The 24,636-nt window shown below is 43.4% G+C and overlaps 1 protein-coding gene and 1 long non-coding RNA gene across 16 annotated transcripts in view; one reads left to right on the top strand and one right to left on the bottom strand.

Moving 5' to 3' along the window:
• LOC137353506 (uncharacterized) overlaps nucleotides 1–24,636 on the bottom strand; it is a 691,250-nt gene that overhangs the window by 444,016 nt on the left and 222,598 nt on the right. The window lies entirely within an intron of this gene.
• The window catches only part of sacs2 (sacsin molecular chaperone 2), a 171,903-nt gene that overhangs the window by 108,498 nt on the left and 38,769 nt on the right, over nucleotides 1–24,636 (top strand). For 14 of the 15 annotated variants that reach the window (XM_068019872.1, XM_068019871.1, XM_068019863.1 and 11 more), the window contains 2 exons: nucleotides 6,378–6,467; nucleotides 18,297–18,384. In XM_068019872.1, coding sequence (XP_067875973.1) covers nucleotides 6,397–6,467; nucleotides 18,297–18,384 — 159 coding nt within the window. In that variant the 5' untranslated portion in view covers nucleotides 6,378–6,396. Of the gene's footprint in view, nucleotides 1–6,377; nucleotides 6,468–8,870; nucleotides 8,956–18,296; nucleotides 18,385–24,636 lie in introns of those variants that run through there. The other variant, XM_068019873.1, reaches the window with a different exon arrangement.

Below are 24,636 nucleotides of genomic sequence, written 5' to 3'. Positions count from 1 at the left end.
AGAATTTATGACTGGGCATGTGACCTGTTTCAGGGAAGTTTTCAGTTTGGAACTTTAAAAAGCCATTGAGTTTGGACAAAAGCAGGCATTTGAAATTTGATTTCGACATACTTGGAGATCAGTAGAAGATCCAGAAAAAGTATTACCTCTCTGTAAAGGAATCCTGCATCTCTCGAGAAGAAACCCTGTATTTCAAATGTGGCAGATTCCTATTGCCTCCTGTCTCTGAAGAATCCATGCATCAAGCTGTACTGTTGCCTCCTGGGTTCAAGAAATCCTGAATATTAGAAGAAACGTTTTACTGCGATACTGCTACTGTAAGACCTAAGAAGATCCATGTTGCTGCACACCTGATGGAAGACCTTATGTGAAGCCTTCTATTGTTGAAGTTCATTGAATGCCTACCCACCCTCACAGACTGTTCATCAACCTCGCCTGGAAAGACTTCGAGTGGCATCCAAATATTCAACTTTGGGACACCTCATCAAACCAAAAAGCTTCCTTCCAGATCATGACAGACTAAGTTTTTTTTAATTCCATCCATTCCGATGAAACAGCTGTAAACCAAAATCCCGTATTTCCCAGTTAACCGGTATTGGATGTATGTGCGTGTATGTGAGGGCTTGGGCAGGGGGGAAAATGAGCTTTAGGGCTGAATTTTACGCCGCCTAGCAGGTTGAATGGTGGTGTGGGGACAGCATAAAATTGAGCGGGAGAATCTGGGAGGCCTTCCCGCCCCGCTGCTGCCTCTGGCTATATAGCGGGGGGGGGGGGGGGTGTCGCGCCTGCCCGAGGCCAATCAAGGCCCTTAAGTGGCCACTTAACAGCCACTTAAGGGCCTTCGCCAGCCTCCACGGGTATTTTACCCGTGGCAAGCGGGTATGCTGGGGATGTGAAAGGCCGCCCAGCAATAGCTGCCGGCCTTTCCGCGTGATGGGGTGGGGGGTGCCACGGCAGTCGGGTACAGAGTGCCCGATTGAAGACCGCCAAAGCCTCCCCAACCCACTCCTGGGACCCAAGACACCCCCCTCCAGATGACCATCCTTGCCTTGCCGGGGCACGCCTGATTCCCTTGGCGAGGCATCAACAACCTACCTTGGATCCTGGCTCCATGGCATTCTCCTTGGTCAGCTGGACTGCAGTCCCAGCAGTGGCCACCGCTCCCGGTGGAACTGCTGGGACTATGAGCTGCCGGCCCGCTGATTGGCTAGCAGCTCACTGAGGCGGGACCTCCTCACTGAGGCGGGACCTCCTCCCTGAGGCGGGTGGAAGTCCCACCTCAGGACAATTAAATCCCGGGGACCAGTAAAATGCGGGTCGGATCCCCAGACGAAGCAGAAGTGGGTTCGCCACCTAGGGTAAAATCAAGCCCATAATATCTCAATTCGTATATAGATTTACGTCATTATTGGTTAAGACTTGGTTTTATAATCAGTTAATTTTGTTGTTGATTAAAGAAACCTGATCGGTCTGCTTTATTCAGGGACAAATAGAGTATCTAATTGGCTGCTTTGGTAAGTGGGAAAATTTATTGATATGCTGTGACCTGTGGCGAAGTGGGACTGAATTAACAGTGCACTCCTCCTGCCTCGGTCGTAACAGTATCATTGAGAATTATGAAATATCTCCTTAAATGTCTGTCGTTGCTTATCTAGCGTCTTGCCTTTGAATCTATTTTCCCAGTTTAGCCAACTCTGTCTTCATATCTTTTTAATTTCCTTTGTTTAAGATTAAGACACTAGTTTCAGGTCCAAGTTTCTCACACTCAGAACTTCACATTCAGTTTATCACGTCATAAAGAACAAAGAAAATTACAGCACAGGAACAGGCCCTTCGGCCCTCCAAGCCTACGCCTATCCAAATCCTCTATCTAAACCTGTCGCCTATTTTCTAAGGGTCTGTATCTCTTTACTTCCTGCCCAGTCATGTATCTGTCTAGATACATCTTAAAAGACGCTATCGTGCCCGCGTCTACCACCTCCGCTGGCAATGCGTTCTAGGCACCCACCACCCTCTGCGTAAAGAACTTTCCACGCATATCCCTCCTAAACTTTTCCCCTTTCACTTTGAACTCGTGTCCCCTAGTAATTGAATCCCCCACTCTGGGGAAAAAGCTTCTTGCTATCCACCCTGTCTATACCTCTCATGATTTTGTACACCTCAATCAGGTCCCCCCCTCCAACCTCCGTCTTTCTAATGAAAATAATCCTAATCTACTCAACCTCTCTTCATAGCTAGCGCCCTCCATACCAGGCAACATCCTGGTGAACCTCCTCTGCACCCTCTCCAAAGCATCCACATCCTTTTGGTAATGTGGCGACCAGGACGGCACGCAGTATTCCAAATGTGGCCGAACCAAAGTCCTATACAACTGTAACATGACCTGCCAACCCTTGTACTCAGTACCCCGTCCGATGAAGGAAAGCATGCCGTATGCCTTCTTGACCACTCTATTGACCTGCGTTGCCACCTTCAGGGAACAATGGACCTGAACACCCAAATCTCTCTGTACATCAATTTTCCCCAGGACTTTTCCATTTACTGTATAGTTCACTTTTGAATTGGATCTTCCAAAATGCATCACCTCGCATTTGCCCTGATTGAACTCCATCTGCCATTTCTCTGCCCAACTCTCCAGTCTATCTATATTCTGCTGTATTCTCTGACAGTCCCCTTCAGTATCTGCTACTCCACCAATCTTAGTGTCGTCTGCAAACTTGCTAATCAGACCACCTATACTTTCCTCCAAATCATTTATGTATATCACAAACAACAGTGGTCCCAGCACGGATCCCTGTGGAACACCACTGGTCACACGTCTCCATTTTGAGAAACTCCCTTCCACTGCTACTCTCTGTCTCCTGTTGCCCTGCCAGTTCTTTATCCATCTAGCTAGTACACCTTGGACCCCATGCGCCTTCACTTTCTCCATCAGCCTACCATGGGGAACCTTATCAAACGCCTTACTGAAGTCCATGTATACGACATCTACAGCCCTTCCCTCTTCAATCAACTTTGTCACTTCCTGAAAGAATTCTATTAAGTTGGTAAGACATGACCTTCCCTGCACAAAACCATGTTGCCTATCACTGATAAGCCCATTTTCTTCCAGATGGGAATAGATCCTATCCCTCAGTATCTTCTCCAGCAGCTTCCCTACCACTGACATCAGGCTCACCGGTCTGTAATTACCTGGGTTATCCCTGCTACCCTTCTTAAACAAGGGGACAACATTAGCAATTCTCCAGTCTTCCGGGACCTCACCCGTGTTTAAGGATGTTGCAAAGATATCTGTCAAGGCCCCAATTACTTCCTCTCTCGCTTCCCACAGTAACCTGGGATAGATCCCATCCGGACCTGGGGACTTGTCCACCTTAATGCCTTTTAGAATACCCAACACTTCCTCCCTCCTTATGCCGACTTGACCTAGAGTAATCAAACATCTTTCCCTAACCTCAACATCCGTCATGTCCCTCTCCTCGGTGAATACCGATGCAAAGTACTCGTTTAGAATCTCACCCATTCTTCTCTGACTCCACGCATAACTTTCCTCCTTTGTCCTTGAGTGGACCAATCCTTTCTCTAGTTACCCTCTTGCTCATTATATATGAATAAAAGGCTTTGGAATTTTCCTTAACCCTGTTTGCTAAAGATATTTCATGACCCCTTTTAGCCCTCTTAATTCCTCGTTTCAGATTGCGCCTACAATCCCGATATTCTTTCAAAGCTTCGTCTTTCTTCAGCCGCCTAGACCTTATGTATGCTTCCTTTTTCCTCTTAGCTAGTCTCACAATTTCACCTGTCATCCATGGTTCCCTAATCTTGCCACTTCTACCCTTCATTTTCATAGGAACATGTCTCTCCTGCACGCTAATCAACCTCTCTTTAAAAGCCTCCCACATATCAAATGTGGATTTACCTTCAAACAGCTGCTCCCAATCTACATTCCCCAGCTCCTGCCGAATTTTGGTATAGTTGGCCTTCCCCCAATTTAGCACTCTTCCTTTAGGACCACTCTCGTCTTTGTCCATGAGTATTCTAAAATTTACGGAATTGTGATCACTATTCCCCAAGTAGTCCCCTACTGAAACGTCAACCATCTGGCCCGGCTCATTCCCCAACACCAGGTCCAGTATGGCCCCTTCCCAAGTTGGACTATTTACCTACTGCTCTAGAAAACCCTCCTGGATGCTCCTTACAAATTCTGCTCCATCTAGACCTCTAACACTAAGTGAATCCCAGTCAATGTTGGGAAAATTAAAATCTCCTATCACCACCACCCTGTTGCTCCTACATCTTTCCATAATCTGTTTACATATTTGTACCTCCATCTCACGCTCGCTGTTGGGAGGCCTGTGGTACAGCCCCAACATTGTTACCGCACCCTTCCTAATTCTGAGTTCTGCCCATATTGCCTCACTGCTCGAGTCCTCCATAGTGCCTTCCTTCAACACAGCTGTGATATCCTCTTTGACCAGTACTGCAACTCCTCCACCCCTTTTACCTCCCTCTCTATCCCGCCTGAAGCATCGGTATCCTGGGATATTTAGTTGCCAATCATGCCCTTCCCTCAACCAAGTCTCAGTAATAGCAATAACATCATACTCCCAGGTACTGATCCAAGCCCTAAGTTCATCTGCCTTACCTACTACACTTCTTGCATTAAAACAAATGCACCTCAGACCACCAGTCCCTTTGCTTTCATCATCTGCTCCCTGCCTGCTCTTCCCCTTAGTTACGCTGACTTCATTATCTAGTTCCTTACAGGCTTTAGTTACTACCTCCTTACTCTCCACTGACCTCATTTGGTTCCCATCCCCCTGCCACATTAGTTTAAACCCTCCCCAACAGCGTTAGCAAAAGCACCCCCAAGGACATTGGTTCCAGTCCGACCCAGGTGTAGACAGTCCAATTTGTAATAGTCCCACCTCCCCCAGAACCGGTCCCAATGTCCCAAAAATCTGAACCCCTCCCTCCTGCACCATCTCTCAAGCCACGCATTCATCCTGACTATTCTTTCATTTCTACTCTGACTATCACATGGCACTGGTAGCAATCCTGAGATTACTACCTCTGAGGTCCTACTTTTTAACTTGGCTCCTAACTCCCTAAATTCTGCTTGTAGGACCTCATCCCGTTTTTTACCTATATCATTGGTGCCTATGTGCACAACGACAACTGGCTGTTCACCCTCCCCCTTCAGAATGTTCTGCAGTTATGATCAGTCTTCCCTAGAGGAATCTTAACTATGAGCTCATTTACTAATCCTGTCTCATTTTACACATCCAAAAGATGAATGCAATTTTTTAAACATGGTAATTATTGGTAGTTAAAGAGTTGTCAACACATTCTTCATATTTGATCCCCAAGCAAAAGGGTTCAAAAAACCCTGCCAGTGTTTAAGGCATGTTATTTATGGATAAGTGTCTGCTATGCGATTCGGCTTTTGAGGGTCTTTCAAAAATGTTCTATGAAGTACAGCACAGAAGAAGGCGATTTGAAAGAGCAACTCCCTCAGTTCCCTTCCCCTGCCTTCTCCCCATAAACCTGCAGATTCTTTCTTTTCATATAACTGTCTAATTCCCTTTTGAATGCTTCAATTGAACTTGCCTCCACCATGTTCGCAGGCAGCGCATTCCAGACCTTCACCACTCGCTGCATGAAAAAGTTTTTTTTCTTCATGTCACTTTTGCTTCTCTTCCCAAATACTTTAAATCTGTGCCCTCTCGTTCTTGATTATTTCACGAGTGGGAACAATTTCTCCCTGTCTACTCTGTTCAGACCCCTCATGATTTTGAATACCTCTATAAAATCACCTCTCAACCTTCTCTTCTCCAAGGAAAACAGTCCCAACTTTTCCAGTCTATCTTTATTCCTCAAATTCCTCATCCCTGAAACCATTCTCATGAATCTTTTCTGTACTCTCTCCAATGCCCACAAGTCTTTCCTCAAGTGCGGCACCCAGAATTGGACGCAATACTCCAGCTGAGGCTGAACTAGTGTCTTATACAAGTTCAGCATAACTTCCTTGTTTTTGTACTCTATGGCCCTATTAATAAAGCCCAGTATACTGTCGACTTTATTAACCGCTCTCTCAACCTGTCCTGCCACCTTCAATGACTTATGCACATATACACCTAGGTCCCTTTGCTCCTGCACCCCCTTAACATAGGTTAAACATATGTGTTGATGTGTGTTGATGGTCCTACTTCAGGTGACGAATTATTGCAGGATCAGGTGAAAAAGTAAGTATGTGTTGTTTCACCTCTGATAACTTGCTATTGGGAATGTGCATTTAAGAAAATTAAAATGTTTTTGGTTCAAGTCTCTTAATATTCTCCGGGCACTAGTGACTGACTTATTTTATTTTTATTTAGGTATGCAGCAGCATCTCTTATGATGGCTTCTTTGCTGCATCGTGAAAGTCAAGCAGGTGGAAGTCTCAGCAGCAGCAACAGGAAAATGAGGTATGATGCAGGAAGAGCCAATAATGTGTTGAAGCAGCAACTATGTTGAGAGGTTGGCTCCTGTAATTTTCTGTGACACGCAACAAAATTTGTTCAACAGAAAATCAGGTTAACTAATCTGATCAATATTTGGTGATGCGTATGAACAGGAAAATTAGAACCAATGCATTCACTTTCTCTGCAACCACTTCTTTTACGACATTAGGATGCAGGCCATCAGCTCTGGCCTTTAGTCCCATAAATTTGCCTTGCACTTTTTTCACTTGTGATTGTTTTAAGTTCCTCCCTCGGTTTTGCTTGGATGTTTTACTATCATTGATATACTTTTAGTGTTTTCTACTGTGAAGACAGATACAAAATATCTGTTCAAAGTCTCTAGCATTTAGGAACAAAGGAGCGGGAGTAGGCCATTCAGCCTATCGAGCCTGCTGCATCATTCAGTACGTTCGTGGCTGATCATCCACTTCAATGCCTTTTTTCCACGATATCCCCATATACCTTTATATCATTGGTATTTTAGAAATCTGTCAATCGCTGCTTTAAATACACTCAATGACTGAGTTTCCACAGCCCTCTGGGGTAGAGAATTCCAAAGATTCACAACCCTCTGGTAAAGAAATTTCTCCTCATCTCGGTCCTAAATGGCTTCCCCCTTATTTTGAAATTGTTTCCCCTGGTTCTAGTTTCCCCAACGAGGGGAAACGTCTTACATGCATCTACCCTGTCTATCCCTTTAAGTATTTGTAGTTTTCAATGAGATCACCTCTCATTCTTTGAAACTCTAGAGAATACAGGCCCAGTTTCCCCAATCTCTCTTCATAGGACAGTCCCACCATCTCGGGAACAAGTCTGGTGAACCTTCATTGCCCTCCCCCTATGGCAGTAATATCCTTCCTTAGGTAAGCGGACCAGAACTGCACAGGTGCGGTCTAACCAAGGTTCGATAGAATGGAAGCAAGACTTCGCTACTCCTGTACTCAAATCCACTTGCGATAAAGGCTGACATACCATTAGCCTTCCTAATTGCTTGCTGCACCTGCATGTTGCTTTCAATGACTTATTCATGAGGACACCCAGGTCCCTTTGTACATCTACATTTTCTAATCTCTTATCATTTAATAAATTCTCTGTACATCTGTTCCTCCTACCAAAGTGGATAACCTCACATTTATCCACATTATACTCCATCTGTCATGCTCTTGCCCAGTCACTTAGCCTGTCCAAATCTCCTTGAAGCTGCTTTGCATCTTCCTCACAACACTCATTCCCATCTAGTTTTGTGTCATCCGCGAACTTGGAAATATTGCATTTGGTCCCCACATCCAAATCATTGATATACATTGTGAACAGCTGGGGTCCAAGTACTGATCCTTATGGTATCTCACTAGTCACAGTCTGCCAACGAGAGAATGACCTGTTTATTCCTATTCTCTGTTTTCTGCCCATTAACCAATCCTTAATCCATGCCACTATATTACCTCCTAGCCCATGTGATTTAATTTTGCTAACCAACCTCCTGGTGGGGGACTTAATCAAAAGCCTTCTGAAAATCCAAGTATACTACGTCCATCGACTCCCCTTTATTAATTCTGTTCATAACATCCTTAAAAAACTCCAAAAGGTTCGTCAAACATGATTTCCATTTCACAAATCCATGTTGACTATGCCTAATCAGATCATTATTGTCCAAGTGTCCATTTATCACATCCTTTAGAATAGATTCTAACATTTTCCCTAATACTGATGTAAGGCTAACAGGTCTGTAGTTCCTAGTTTTCTCTCTCCCTCCCTTCTTAAATAGTGGTGTGACATTCGTGACCTTCCAATCTGCAGGAACCGTTTCAGAATCTAGAATTTGGGAAGATGATCGCCAATGCATCCACTATCTTCATAGCTACCTCTTTCAACACTGGGATGTAGAATATCAGGTCCTGGGAACTTATCAACCTTCAGCCCCAATAATTTCCCCAATATAACCTTCTAACTAATACTAATTTCCTTCAATTCCTCAATCTCCCTAGTCCCTTGAATCTCTAATTCTGGGAGATTTCTTGTATCTTCCTCAGTGAAGATAAACACAAAGTAATCATTTAGCTTCTCTGCCATTGCTCTATTCTCCATTATAAATTCTCCTGACTCTGCCTGTAATGGGCCCACATTTGTCTTAGCCAAACGTTTCCTTTTTAAGTGTCTGTAGACGTTTTTACATCTGTTTTTATGTTTTTGCTAGTTTACATTCATATTCTATTCTCCCTTTCTTTATCAGTTTCTTGGTCCTCCTTTGCTGTATTCTAAAATCCTCCCAATCCTCAGGTTTACTATTATTTCTGGCAACTTCATAGGCCTTTTCTTTGACTTCCTTTGTTGGCCAGTGTAAATTGTCAGAGTATGATTACTCTCTAGTGTTCTGAGTCTGAACCATTTGACCAGTAGAAGAATGAAGTGGATGTGTGGACATGGGTGACATCTCTACCAAAGAGGAAACAAGGTATGGCCTTAGCGTTGTCACTTCCTACCAAAAGTAAAATCAGAAGCAAAGTGTTCTGTGCACTGGATGCTAGTCAGTTGCATACTGATGAAGGGTTGGATCTTCTATTAGAATTTTTGGATGAAATTTACAAGAAAGATGACCTATTGAATGTTAGTTAGTTAGAGATACAGCACTGAAACAGTGCGTATGAGGCATGGTCAGACTTTGATAGATTTCAAACAACGGATGGTTATTCAATGGAGGAATATATCATGGGCTTTAACAGACTGTATAGAAGATTGAGGAAATTCAATTTGGAGATCCCTGGTTCAGTGCTAGCTTTTAAATTGCTAGATTATGCTCGGGTGTTGCATATGGACAGGCTACTCGTTCTAACTGGGGTTCAGTTCATGGAGAAAGACTCCCTGTTAGATCAAATGTCTGCTACCTTAAAAAATTTCCTGGGGAAACAGTCATTTCCTGCAGTCATGGTAGAACAAACAGGGCATTCTGTGGTGACACAGAATGGAGGACTCAATGTTTACTAGATTTCGAAATGGTCCAAATACTGGAAGCAGGCATAAATACAATGTAAGAGATAAAGACAGAAGGAATGAGGATGAAAGCACCTTTAGCAGGTCTGACTATTACAGTGGAAGATAGAATTGGAACAGCAATCGTAGGCGAATGAATCCCAGGAATGTCCGAGGAACAGTTAATAGGTGCTTCAGATTTGACTCAACGTAAAGTGGAGGGGCAGAGTCCTCGAAATAACACATGACACAGAATTCTGAGTTAGAAGAGGAAGATAATGATGAATCTGAACGAATTGTACTAGTCACAAGGCGTTTTAGTCCTATGATGAATGTGTTAGTTGCGGATTTGTTCAGCTGTGCTGTAGTAGATAGTGCTTGCACGTCGACAGTATGTGAAACTGATTGGTCACAGTGTTATCTGGATTCACTCAGTAAAAACATAGAAAATAGGAGCAGGAGTAGGCCATTCGGCCCTTCGAGCCTGCTCCGCCATTCATTATGATCATGGCTTGAAAAAGTAGAGGATTGTTGCACGGTTAAGGAGTGTCAAAGTACTACCAGCTTTATGCTTGGTGATAACAACACATTGAAGTACTACTCTCTTCAGTGACTTCAATGTAAAATAGCTGGAGTAAGCCACTTTATCAGTACTGATGTAGTCTCTAGCAAGACACCTTTACTATTGAGTAAGCATTCAATGAAAAAGGCACCAGTGAAACTTGATATGGAGCATGATAAGGCAGTTGTTTTTGGGAAGTCAGTGGATTTGCAGTTTACCCAGTCAGGGCATTATTGTATTCCCTTAACAAAACCTGATGTTTCTAGTCAGAAGTAGAGAAGTATAAATGGCATCAGGTGATAAGAATCAGAGCGAAAGAAAGCAAATTGTCTTAACGTTGCACAGGCAGTTTGCTCACCCTCTGGTCAAAGATTAAAACCCTGCCAAAGGATGCATGTGTGATTGCTGAAGAGTATGTGAGGATAAAGAAAGAGATTAGTGAACTGTGTGAAATCTGTAAAAAGTGTCAGAGGATGCTGTCACGTCATATTGTACAGGCCTTTCATTGACACTTGACTTTAACAAGGTAGTTGCCATGGATTTAAAGGTATGGGACAAAGACAGAAATATTTTCATTCCATGTTTTATAGATCTGGCAACTTTAGTCTTTGAGATTTAGTCTTTCTACAATAATACATAGTAAGGACAAAAGGGTGATTTATAGATAAAATCATAGAGAAATGGATAGGCACTGAACTTGGGACACCAGCTAAGTTTCTGATTGGCAAATTCGCCTCTATTACCAATGATGAGTTCAGAGACATGTGAAACATAAACATTATGGTCATGAGTACTGCAGCTGAAAGTCCTTTCAGCAATGGGCTCTGTGTAAGGAATCATGCAGTGACCCATGAAATGCTGCATAAAATCTTAGCTGACCCAACCAAACTGCAAGTTGACAATTGTCCTGGCATGGAGAATTCATGCAAAGAATTTGCTTCAGATGGTTGGATGGTATAGTCCCTATCAATTGGTCCATGAGCGAAATCCCAAACTACCTTCTGTGCTGTGCAACAGTCCTCCTGCTCTAGAAGGTACTAACCATAGAAGGTTTAAGGCACAGAAAGAGGCCACTTGGCCCATCATGTCTGTGCCGGCTGAGAAACAATCTATGTATTCTAATCCCACCTTCCAGCATTTGGTCCGTAGCCCTGCAGAATACTGCACTTGAGGTGCATATCCAGACTCCTTTTGAATGAGTTGAGGGTTTCTGCCTGAACTACTCTTTCAGGCAGTGAGTTCCAGACCCCCACCACCCTCTGAGTGAAAAGGTTTTTCCTCATCTCCCCTTTACTTTTTCTACCAATCACTTTAAATCTATGCCGCCTCGTCACTGACCTCTCTACTATGGCGAATAGACCTTCACCTCCACTCTATCCAGGCCACTCAAAATTTTGTACGTTTCAGTCAGATCTCCCCTCAGCCTTCTCTGTTCCAAGGAGAACAACTCCAGCCTATCTAATCTTTCCTCATAGCTGCATTTTCCCAGTCTTGGTAACTTCCTCATAAATCTCCTCTGTACCCTCTCTAGTGCAATTACATCCTTTCTGTAATGAGGTGACCAGAACTGCACACAGTACTCAAGTTGTGGCCTAACCAATGAGTTATACAGTTCCAGCATAATCTCCCTGCTCTTATATTCTATACCTCGGCTAATCAAGGAAAGAACTCCATCTGCCTTCTTAACCACCTTATCGACCTGTCCTGTTACCTTCAGGTATCTGTGCACATTCACTCCAAGGTCTCTCACTTCCTCTACACTTCTCAATATTCTCCCATTAATCGTGTATTCCTTTGCCTTGTTTGACCTCCCCAAATGTATCGCCTCACACTTCTCCAGGTTGAATTCCATTTGCCTCTTTTCTGCCCATCTGACCAGACCATCAATATCTTCCTGCAGCATACAACTATCTTTCTCGCCATCTACCACATGGCCAATCTTTGTGTCGTCTGCAAACTTCTTGATCATGCCCCCTACATTTACGTCCAAATCGTTAATATATGCCACAAAAAGCAGGGGACCCAGTACTGAGCCCTGTGGAACACCACTGGAAACAGCCCTCCAGTCGCTAAAACATCTGTCAACAATTACCCTTTGTTTCCTTCCACTGAGCCAATTTTGTATCCACCTTGCTGCATTTCCCTAGATCCTATGGGATTTAATTTTTTTAACCAGACCTTGTCAAAAGCCTTGCTAAAATCCATGTAGACCACATCAACTACACTCCCTCATCTATCTTCCTTGTTACTTCTTCAAAAAATTCAATCAAATTGATCAAACAAGATCTTCCCTTAACAAATCCATGCTGACTATCCTTGATTAACCTGTGCCTTTCTAAGTGACAGTTTATCCTGTCTCTCAGAATAGATTCCAATCAATAGGGTGGCGCAGTGGTCAGCACCGCAGCCTCACAGCTCCAGTGACCCGGGTTCAATTCTGGGTACTGCCTGTGTGGAGTTTGCAAGTTCTCCCTGTGTCTGCGTGGGTTTTCTCCGGGTGCTCCGGTTTCCTCCCACAAGCCAAAAGACTTGCAGGTTGGTAGGTAAATTGGCCATTATAAATTGCCACTAGTATAGGTTGGTGGTAGGGAAATATAGGGACAGGTGGGGATGTGGTAGGAATATGGGATTAGTGTAGGATTAGTATGAATGGGTGGTTGGTGGTCGGCACAGACTCGGTGGGCCGAAGGACCTGTTTCAGTGCTGTATCACTAAACTAAACTAAACATTTGCCCACTACTGAGACTGACTGGCCTGTAATTATTTGGTCTATCCTTCACTCCCTTTATAAACAGAGGTACAATGTTAGCAGTTCTCCAATCCCCAGGCACCACACTTGGATCCATTGAGGACTGGAAAATGATGGTCAGACCTTCTGTTATTTCCTCTCTTGCTTCTTTTAACAGCCTACAGTACATTTCATTTGGCCCTGGTGAATTATCAACTTTTAAGGATGCTAAACCCATGAATACTTCCTCTCTCCCTATGTTTATCACGTCCAATACTTCAAACTCCCCCTCCTTAACTACAATATCTGCATCGTCCCCCTCTTCTGTGAAAACAGACACAAAGTTTTCATTAAGAACAATACCAACATCTTCCGCCCCTACACATGAGTTACAAAGAACAGTACAACACAGGAACAGGCCATTCGGTTCTCCAAGCCTGCGCCAATCTTGATGCCTGCTTAAACTAAAGCCTTCTGCACTTCCGGGGTCCGTATCCCTCTATTCCCATCCTATTCATGTATTTGTCAAGATGCCTCTTAAACGTCTCTATGGTACCTGCTTCCACCACCTCCCCCGGCAACAAGTTCCAGGCACTCACCACCCTCTGTGTAAAGAACTTGCCTTGCACATCCCCTCTAAACTTTGCCCCTCTCACCTTAAACTTATGTCCCCTAGTAACTGACTCTTCCACCCTGGGAAAAAGCTTCTGACTATCCACTCTGTCCATGCCGTTTATAACTTTGTAAACCTCTATCATGTCGCCCCTCCACCTCCGTCGTTCCAGTGAAAACAATCCGAGTTTATCCAACCTCTCCTCATAGCTAATGCCCTCCAGACCAGGCAACATCCTGGTAAACCTCTTCTGTACCCTCTCCAAAGCCTCCACGTCCTTCTGGTAGTGTGGCGACCAGAATTGCACACAATATTCTAAGTGTGGCCTAACTAAAGTTCTGTACAGCTGCAGCATGACTTGCCTATTTTTATACTCTATGCTCCGACCGATGAAGGCAAGCATGCCGTATGCCTTCTTGACTACCTTATCCACTTGCGTTGCCACTTTCAGTGACCTGTGGACCTGTACGCCCAGATCTCTCTGCCTGTCAAAACTCCTAAGGGTTCTGCCATTTACTGTATACTTCCCACCTGTATTAGATCTTCCAAAACGGTATACTTGTTAGTGAGGGGGATAGCCACAGGAGATTCCTGCACTGACTGCCTGCCCCTTCTAGCGGTCACCCATCTATCTGCCAGCACCGGTGTAACCACCTCTCAAAAACTCCTGTTTATGATGCTTTCTGCCACCTGCATGCTCCTAAGTGCATCCAGTTGCTGCTGCAACCGATCCATGCAGTCTGTGAGGAGCTGCAACTGGGTACGCTTCCGGCAGATGTAGTCGTCCGGAACGCTGGAAGCGTCATGGACCTCCCACATCTCACAGGTGAAGCACTTCACCCCTCTAACTGACATTTCGAGCACTAATTAATAAACTAATTTAAAATAAATACTTATTAAATCCTTACTAAATTATGTTACAATTAACTATATGGTCCCTAGTGCTAGATTTCTACTATAAATATTAAATGATCACTAAATACAGTAATCCTCCCTCTGGTTTAGTTACGCTACTTAATTAATTAGTTAATTAGGGTTTTAATCAATTTTTATCAATGTTTTATTTTCAAATTCAGTACAGATTCCCTCCCAGCCAATCAGGTCACAGCTTTCCTGTGATGTCACTTTTTCAGTTTTTTTCCAGTTTTATTTTAACCAGAGGTAAGTTTTTAATACTTACAGGTCTGGAACTCTGCCCTCCGAGTCTTCTCCCTGGATGTAGTCCTACCTATGTTGTTGGTACCTATGTGAAACATGACAACTGGATCTTTCCCACTTCAAGTTGCTCTCCAACCTGAGATGTCCTTAACTCTGGCATCAGGCAGGCAACACAGCCTTCAGGGCTCTCACTCTCAGCTGCAAAGAACAGTATCTATTCCCCTAAATAACTGTCCCATACTACTACATTGCTTTTTAACTCCCCCATCTTGATTGGCCTCCTGTACCATGGTGCTGTGGTCAGTTTGCTTACCCTGCTTGCAGTCCCTGCTCTCATCCGCACAGGCTGCAAGAACCTTGTACCTGTTGGACAAATGTAAGGGCTGAGTCTCCTCCAGTGCGACCTTCTGGATCCCATACCTGCCTCACTTGTAGTCACACCTCCTGTCCCTGACCACAGACCAAATCTGAAGTACTTAATCTAAGGGGTGTGACTTCCTCCTGGAACAAAGTGTCCAGGTAACTTCCTCCCTGATGCATTGTAGAGTCCGAAGCTTGGACTCCAGCTCATCAACTTTGAGCCAAAGTTCTTCGAGCTGCTGACACTTACTGCAGATGTGGTGGCTCCCACATGCAACAGCTGCAACACGTCACCTGCCCTGTCATCTGTACTATACTTTATTTAAGTAATTAGGCTTTCAGGTTTTGAAATATCACTCAAGTAACTATAGTTTTTAATCTAAATAATAACCTTGCTTAATTAATTAAATTTATTTATATGCTTTAGGACTTTGCTGTAACTTAGGGTAAAAAGGGTGCGAGGGATAGGGCAAATAATTATAGGCTGGGCAGTCTGACCTTGGTGGTGGGCGCATTATTAGAATCAATTCTGAGAGACAGGATAAACTGTCACTTAGAAAGGCATGGATTAATCAGGGATAGCATAGATTTGTTAAGGGAAAATAATGTCTTACTAACTTTATTGAATTTTTTGAGGAAGAAATAAGGAGGATTGATGAGGGTAGTGCAGTGGATGTTGTCTTCATGGATTTTAGAAAGGCATTTGACAAGGTCCCACATGGCAGACTGCTCAGAAAAGTAAAAGCCCATGGGATACAGGGGAATGTGGCAAGTTGGATCCAAAATTGGCTCAGTGACAGGAAACAAAGAGTAATGGTCAAAAGATGTTTTTGCGAATGGAAGGCAGTTTCCAGTGGTGTTCCACAGGGCTCAGTGTTGGGTCCTTTGCTGTTTGTGATATATATTAATGATTTGCACTTAAATGTGGGAGGCATGATTGGGAAGTTTGCAGCTGACGCAAAAATTGGCCGCGTAGTTGATAGTGAAGAGGATAAATGTAGACTCCAGAATGATATCAATGGTTTGGTTGAATGGGCGGAAAAGTGGCAAATGGAATTCAATCTGGAGACGTGTGAGGTAATGCATTTGGGGAGGATAAACAAAGCAAGGGAATACACAATAAACAGGAGGATATTGAGAAGGGTAGAGGAAGTGAGAGACCTTGGAGTGCACGTTCACAGGTCCCTGAAGATGGTAGGACAGATAGATAAAATGGTGAAGAAGGCATATGGAGTGCTTTCCTTTATTGGCCGAGGTATAGAATACAAAAACAGGGATGTAATGCTGGAACTGTATACAATGCTGGTGAGGCCACAACTGGAGTATTGCATACAGTTCTGGTCACCACATTACAGAAAGGACATAATTGTTCTGGAGAGAGTACAGAGGAGATTTACAAGAATGTTGCCAAGGCTGGAAAATTGCAGCTATGAGGAAAGACAGGATAGGCTAGGGTTGTTTTCCTTAGAACAGAGGAGGCTGAGGAGTTACTTAATTGAGGTATACAAAATTATGAGGGGCCTAGATGGAGTGGACAGGAAGAACCTGTTTCCCCTAGTGGAGAGGTCAATTATCAAGGAACACAAATTTAAAGTGATTGGTGGAAGGATTAGAGGGGACATGAGGAAAAACCTTTTCACCCAAAGGGTGGTGGGTGTCTGGAATTCGCTGCCCGGATCAGTGGTGGAGGCAGAAACCCTCAACTCATTTAAAAAGTACCTGTACCTGTAGTGCTGTAACCTGCAAGGCTACAGACCAGGTGCTGGAAGATAGGATTAGAATGGGCGGCTAGTTTTTTCAGCCGGCGCAGACTAAAGCCTGGCTACCCAACCCAACCCAACTACATGTGTCAGATTTGGGTTGGGTCGAAATTCCGAGTCCAGCATTCGGACTCACGTCGGGTCGGGCTGGACACTGCTTCTGGGAAGTCACAGGATCAGGCTCACCCACGATTCCCCACAACTCCAGCTGCAGGAATAGCCTGGTGCTGGAACGGATGAAGGAGATTCGGGTCAGGTCGGGCGTGAACAAAAATTTAAAGGGTTCGGTTGGCTGTGGTCTGGTCGGGCCCAGGTCGGATTTTAATTTTATACTCAAGCCAGGCTTTAGCGCAAACACGATGGGCTAAATGGCTGCTTTCTGTGTCGTAACCTTTCTATGGTTTAACTCACGGTCCTAATGTAACCCTATTTGTTTATATTTATTTTATATATATCAAGCAGCATCTCTTAACCACCACCTCACTGAATTCCCTCAAATTCCTTTGCACTCTGGTGAAATCTGCACTCAATTAAAGCTGCTCTGTGCTAATATTCATTATTAATCATTTACTGTTTTACTTACCCCAGTTGAAATTTTGGTTGGAAAGACTGAACAAGTCGCTGCACCTAGTCAAAAACTCCAGATATTTCAGGAACTTTAACCTAGATCTCTTTACACAGGTCTCTTCAGAAATAACCTCTACAAATGGCAACCAATTCTGATCAGATCATCTGCAGGATTAGTTAGATACCCAACACATACTTTTGTATTTCCTTTATATAATTGTACAATAGAACATAAAATGCAAGGATGAAAGTAGGTTGTCCACGATTCTATTTAGGCTGGGGAGCTCCTTTTTCAGCCAGCGCAGACAGGATGGGCCAAGTGGCCTCTTTTTGTGCTGAAAACTTTCTACGATTCTTGTTTGGCCTATTAAAGTTTATTCTGCTGGCACTCTGACCTTAATATCCTGTTGCATTCTCAATGTCTAGTCTGCTTTTAGCTCTACTAATCAGCCTGGCAGGTAATTTCACATGCTTACTTGTATAATATTTGTATTATATAATATAATATAATATTGTATAATAATACTTGTATAAATAAATTTTTCCTAATGCCGGTTTTAAATTTCATTTTCAGTAAACTTATGTCCCCTTATCCTACTTCCTAACTTGGAGATGTCTTTAATATTGTCTTTTCTTGAGTTTTGCTTCTCTCTTTTCCTTGGCTGTACTCCCCTGCCACCACCGCCCCTCCCCTGCAACTTGTTCATTTCTTCTTATGCACAAACCTGAACTGAACAGGGTCAAGAAAAGTGGTTTAGAAAACGAGATTAATCAAATTTGAATCTGGTCCCTTTCAAGTTTTGCTTGTCGAGTTCTTCTGTATGGTCTTGATTCCATGGTTCAAAAATATATATTTTTTGAATTAATGGATCATTTTGTGATCATGACAGTTACTTCAGGTGATCTTGCTTGCCAGGTTTGGTCTGGTGCCCATATATTGTATGTCTTTGGACTAAGCAGGCTCAGGAATATAGTGGCGGAGACAGAAAATAATGGGTGCAGCAATAAAAGAATGAAGCAATGATACAATTTTAACATAATTAAAGTTTAATTCACAATTGTTTTTCATTTTATGTAGGAAGAAATTTGGTGCAACTACGCCACCATTTATTGACTACCTGAAAGAGATATTGCGTCGATACCCCGATGGTGGTCAGATTCTTAAGGTAAATGTCCTACATGGAATATTAGTGAACAGAACAATATATTATCAACTCCTGGGGAATTTTATCTTTCAGGTGAGATCATTCCCTTGAAATCATTTTTGTTAAATGTCTGTTATCAGACATTATAAATTAATTGAACCAGCATAGGATGGTTACAGCACATAAGGAAACTATTCAGTCCACTGTGTCCATGGCAGTTCTCTAAGAGCTGCTCAGCTAGTTCCATTCCCCTGTTTTCTCAACGTAGCCCTTCAAATGTTTTCTCTTTAGATAATCCAATTTCCTTTTGAAAAGCTATGATTGAATTTGCCTCCACCACACTCTGAGGCAGTACCTGCTGGATCCTAACCACTTGCTACGTAAGAAGGTTTTTCCTCATGTTGTCTCTGGTTCTTTTGCCAGTCACCTTAATTCCTTGTCCCCTGGTTCTCGACCCTTTCATGAATGGGAACAGTTGTTCTCGATCTACTCTGTCTAAACCCCTCATGATTTTGAACACCTCTATCAAATCTCTTCATCTTTCTCTAAGGAGAACAGCCCCAGTTTCACCAATCTATTCTCATAACTGAAGTCTCTCATACTGGAACCATTCTTGTAAATCTTTTTTTGCACCCACTTCAGTGCCTTCACATTCTTCCTAAAGTGTGTTGCCCAGAATTGGACACAATACTCCAGTTGAGGCTGAACCAGTGTTTTACAAAGGGTCACAATAACTTTCTTGCTTTTGTACTCTATGCCTATATTTTATAAAGCCTTATTAACCGCGCTTACTACCTGCCCTCTCACCTTCAAGGATTTGTGCACATGTACCCAACCACCAGCCCCTCTGCTCCTGCACCCCTTTTAGAATTATTTTAGATTGATTTTCCTTGTTCTTCCTACCAAAATCTAACACTTCGCATTCTCTGCATTAAATTTCATCTGCCATGTGTCCGCCCATTCCATCAGCCTGTCTATACCCTATTTAGTTTAGTTTAGTTTAGAGATACAGCACCGAAACAGGCCCTTCGGCCCACCGGGTCTGTGCCGACCATCAACCACCCATTCATACTAATCCTACACTAATCCCATATTCCTACCACATCCCCACCTGTCCCTATATTTCCCTACCACCTACCTATACTAGGGGCAATTGCTAATGGCCAATTTACCTATCAACCTGTAAGTCTTTGGCATGTGGGAGGAAACCGGAGCAGCCAGAGGAAACCCACGCAGACACAGGGCGAACTTGCAAACTCCACACAGGCAGTACCCAGAATTGAACCCGGGTCACTGGAGCTGTGAGGCTGCGGTGCTGACCACTGCGCCACTGTGCCGCCCTTGATATTGATATTGAAGAATATCACTGTCCTCACGGTTCACAATACTTCCTGGCTTTGTGTCATCTGCAGAGTTTGAAATTGTGCTCTACTCACCCCAGTCTAGGTTATAATAGAGATCAAGAAAAGCAGTGGTCCTAATACTGACCCCTGGAGAACTCCACTAAATCCTGTCCTCCAGTCCAAAAAGCAACCGTTCACCAGTACACTCTATCCCTCAGTGAACTTCATATCTGTGCTACCACTGTCCCTTTCATAGAATCCTGGAATGTTTACAGCACAGAAAGAGACCACTTGGCTTATCAATGTCTGCACCAGCTGAAAAACGAGCCACCCAGCCGAATCCCACCCTCCAGTATTTGGTCCATAGCCCTGCAGATTATGTCACTTGAGGTGCATATCCAAACATCTTTTAAATGAGTTGAGTGTTTCTGCCTCTACTACCCTTTCAGGCAGTGAAATCTGCCACCTTCTGGGTGAAAAAAGCATTTCCTCATCTCCCCTCTAATAATCTATTCCCCCTAGTCACTGACCTCTCTGCTAATGTAAATAGGCCCTTCACATCCATTCTATCCAGGCCCCTCACAATTTTGTACATTTCAATCAAATCTCCCCTCAGACTTCTCTGATCCAAGGAGAACAACCCCAGCCTATCCAAACTTTCCTCATTGCTGCATTTTTCCATGCCCGGCAAAATCCTCGTAAATCTTCTCTATACCCTCTCTAGTATGTAGTATTTCCAAGTTTGCCGATGGCACAAAACTAGGTGGGAACGTGTGTTGTGGCTTCAAGGGGATTGGACAGACTTAGTGGACAAAAATGTGGCAGATGGAATATAATATGAAAAAATGTGAGGTTATCCACTTTGGTAGGAGGAACAGATGTGCAGAGCATTTTTAAATTGTAAGGTGCAGCAAGCAATTAAGAAGGCTAATGGTATGTTAGCCTTTATCGCAAGAGGATTTGAGTACAGGAGTAGTGAAGTCTTGCTTCAATTGTATAGAACCTTGGTTAGACTGCACTTGGAGTAGTGTGTGCAGTTTTGATCCCCTTACCTTAGGAAGAGTATTATTGCCATAGAGGGAGTGCAATGAAGATTCACCAGGCTTGTTCCTGGGATGGCGGGACTGTCCTATGAAGAGAGATTGGGGAAACTGGGCTTGTATTCTCCAGAGTTTCGAAGAATGAGAGGTGATTTCATTGAAACCTACAAAATACTTAAAGGGATAGACAGGGTAGGTGCAGCTAAGATGCTTCCCCTGGCTGGGGAGTCTAGAACTAGGGGACACAATTTCAAAATAAGGGGGAAGCGACCTAGGACGGAGATGAGGAGAAATTTCTTTACTCAGAGGGTTGTGAATCTTTGGAATTCTCTACCTCAGGGGGCTGTGGAAGCTCAGTCATTGACTATGTTGAAAGCAGAGATTGACAGATTTCTAAATACCAATGACATAAAGGGGTATGAGGATAGTGTGAGAAAAAGGCGTTGAAGTGGATGACCAGCCATGATCATATTGAATGGCAGGGCAGGCTCGATGGGCTGAATGGCCTACTCCTGCTCCTATGTTCCTAGTGCAATTATATCCTTTCTGTAATGAAATGACCAAAACTGCACACAGTGCTCAAGTTGTGACCGAACCAACGATTTATACAGTTCCAGCATAACCTCACTGCTCTTGTATTCTATACCTCGGCTAATAAAGGAAAGGATTCCATAATGCCGCCTTAATCGCCTTATCGACCTGTCCTGCTACCTTCAGGGAACTGTCGACATTCACTCCAAGGTCCTTCAACTCCTCTACACCTCTCCGTATTCTCCCATTAATTGTGTATTCCTTTGCCTTGTTTGACCTCCCCAAATGCATCACCTCACACTTCTCCGGGTTGAATTCCGTTTGCCACTTTTCTACACACCTGACAAGTCCATCGATATCTTCCTACAGCTATCCTCCTCGCTATCAACCATATGGCCAATTTTTGTGTCATCTGCAAACTTCTTTATCATGCCCTCTACATTTACATCCAAATCATTGATCTCTACCACAAAAAGAAAGGGATCTTGTCCTGAACCCTGCGGAACTCCACTGGAAACAGTCGCAAAAACACCCGTCAACAATTGCCCTTTGTTTCCTGCCTCTGAGCCAATTTTGTATCCAGCTTGCTACATTTCCATGGATTCCATGAGCTTTTTTTTTTGATCAGTCTGCCACATGGGACCTCGTCAAAAGCCTTACTAAAATCCATGTAGACCACATCAGCTGCACTACTCATCAATCTATCTTCAAAAAACTCAATTCAAATTAGTCATAGAGTCATACAGCATAGAAACAGGCCCTTTGGCCCACTGCGTCCATGCCGACCATAATGCCTATCTATACTAATCCCACCTGCCTGCATTAATTCCATATCCCTCTATGCCTTGCTCATTCAAGTACCTGTCCAGATGCCTCTTAAATGTTGCTACTGTTCCTGCCTCCACCACCTCCTCTGGCAGCTCATTCCAGATACCCACTATTCATTGTGTGAAAAATTTACCCCTTTGATTCCCCTTTAAACTTCCTCCCTCTCACTTTAAAGCTATGCCCTCTAGCTTTAGTCACCCCTAACATGGGAAACAGTCTCTGGCTATCTACCCTATCTATGCCTCTCATAATTTTATATACCTCTATCATGTCCCCTCTCAGCCTCCTTCGCTCCAGGGAAAACAGACCCAGCCTATCCAATCTCTCTTTATAACTCAAGCCCTCCAAACCAGGCAACATCCTTGTGAATCTTTTCTGCACCCTCTCTAGCTTAATCACATCTTTCCTGTAGTGCGGCGACCAGAACTGCACACAGTACTCCAAATGCGGCCTAACCAACGTTATGTACAACGGTAACATAACATCCTAACTCTTGTACTCAGTGCCTCGGCCGATGAAGGCAAGCATGCCATACGCCTTCTTCACCACCCTGTCTACCTGTGTTGCCACTTTCAGGGAACTATGTACTTGCAAGTCAGACAAGATCTTCCCTTAACAAATCCATGCTGACTATCCTTGAATAATCCATGTCCTTCTAAGTGACAGTTTATCCTGTCTCTCAGAATAGATTCCAATAATTTGCCCACTACTGAGGTTAGACTGACTGGCCTGTAATTATTCGGTCTATCCCTCGCTCCCTTTTTAAACAAAGGTACAACGTTAGCAGTCCTCTAATCCTCTGACACCATACCTGTATCTAGTGAGGACTGGAAAATGATGGTCTGACCTGCTATTTCCTCTCTGGTTTCTTTTACAGTCTGGGGTATGTTTTATTTAGCCCTGGTGATTTATCCACTTTCAAGGATGCTAATCCTATTAATACTTCCACTCTCCCTATGTTTTTCACATCCACTACTTCACACCTCTCTTCCTTAACTACAATATCTGCATCGTCCACCTCTTTTGTGAAGACAGACACAAAGTATTCCTTAAGAACCATACCAACACCTTCCATCCATACACATAGATTATTTTTTAGTCTTTTATGGGCCCTACTCTCTCCTTCGTTATCCTTTTACTCCTAATGTATTATAAAACATCTTTGGGTTCATCTTGATTTTGCTTTCCAATATTCTTTCATGCCCTCTAATTGCTTTCCTAATTTTCTTATTGATTTCCCCCTTCCGCTTTCTATACTCTTCTTGGCTTTCTGTAGTATTGAGTACTCTGTGTTGGACATAAGCTTTCCTTTTCTGCCTTATCTTATCCTGTAAGCTCCTTGATATCCACGGGGCTTTAGATTTGGCCGTCCCAACCTTTTTCTTTGTGGAAACATGTTTACTGTGAACCCCTTGAATATCTCCTTTTGAATGTTTTTCATGGGCCTCAACTTTGCTAACAAGCTTGTTATGTGGCACTTTATCAAACGTCTTTTGGAATCCATGTATATCCTGTTAACTGTATTTCCCTCATCAACCTGTTACTTCATCTAAAAACTCAAATCAGATCAGTTAAACACGATTTTCCCTTAACACTCAAATTAGTTAAACATGATGTTCCTTTAGCAAAACCATGCTGGCCTTCCTTAATTAATCCACATTTATACAAGGGACTGTCCCATATTATTTCTCAAAGCTTTCTCACCACCGAGGTTAAACTGACTGGCCTGTAGTTGCTAACCGTATATCCTTTTTTGAACAGGGGTGTAACATTTGCAATTTTCCAGTCCACTGCCACAGCCCCTGTATCGAAGGAGGATTGAAAGATTATGGCCAGTGCCTCTGCAATTTCCACCCTTACTTCCCTCTTTCTCCTTGGATGCATCTGACCCTGTCCTGGAGACTTATCAACTTTAAATATAGCCAACCTTTTGAATACCTCTTTAACTATTTTTAGCTCTTCCAGTGTCTTAACTACCACCTCTTCCACTATGCCTTTGGCAGCATCTTCCTTGGAAAAGACAGATGCAAAGTTGTCTTTAGTACCTCACCCATGCCCTCAGCTTCCATGCGTAAATCCCCTTTTAGGTGCCTAATCAGTCCTACTCCTTTTACCACCAGTTTACTATTTATATGCCTATAGAAGGCTTTTGGATTCCCTTTTATTATCTTTGCTAGTCTCTTCTCATACTCTGTCTGCTGCTTTTATTTTTTCACTTCCCCTCTGAACTTTCCATATTCAACCTGGTTCACTCTTGTATTATCAACCTGACATCTGTTATTGCCACAACGTAATGCTCCCACATGTTACCTATGCTGCAGCTCACCAGCCTTATTTAACACACTCCATGCACTGTAAACCTAATTTATTGCATTCCTTTTTGCTCTGACACCACCTAATGCCTTACTATTACTCGTGCACTGTCATCTCTCCCAATTCTTTGTGCACCTTGTTTTCGCTCTTTAATGTTGCCTGCAGGTTCCTAACTATCGTGCCGAGGTAGTTTAAACCCTCGCCAATAGCACTAGCAA

This window comes from Heterodontus francisci, chromosome 41 (genome assembly GCF_036365525.1).
Source record: "Heterodontus francisci isolate sHetFra1 chromosome 41, sHetFra1.hap1, whole genome shotgun sequence".
Lineage (NCBI taxonomy): Eukaryota > Metazoa > Chordata > Chondrichthyes > Heterodontiformes > Heterodontidae > Heterodontus > Heterodontus francisci.
The sequence above is the reverse complement of the archived record's forward strand: the minus strand, read 5'-3'. Positions and strand labels throughout refer to the sequence as shown.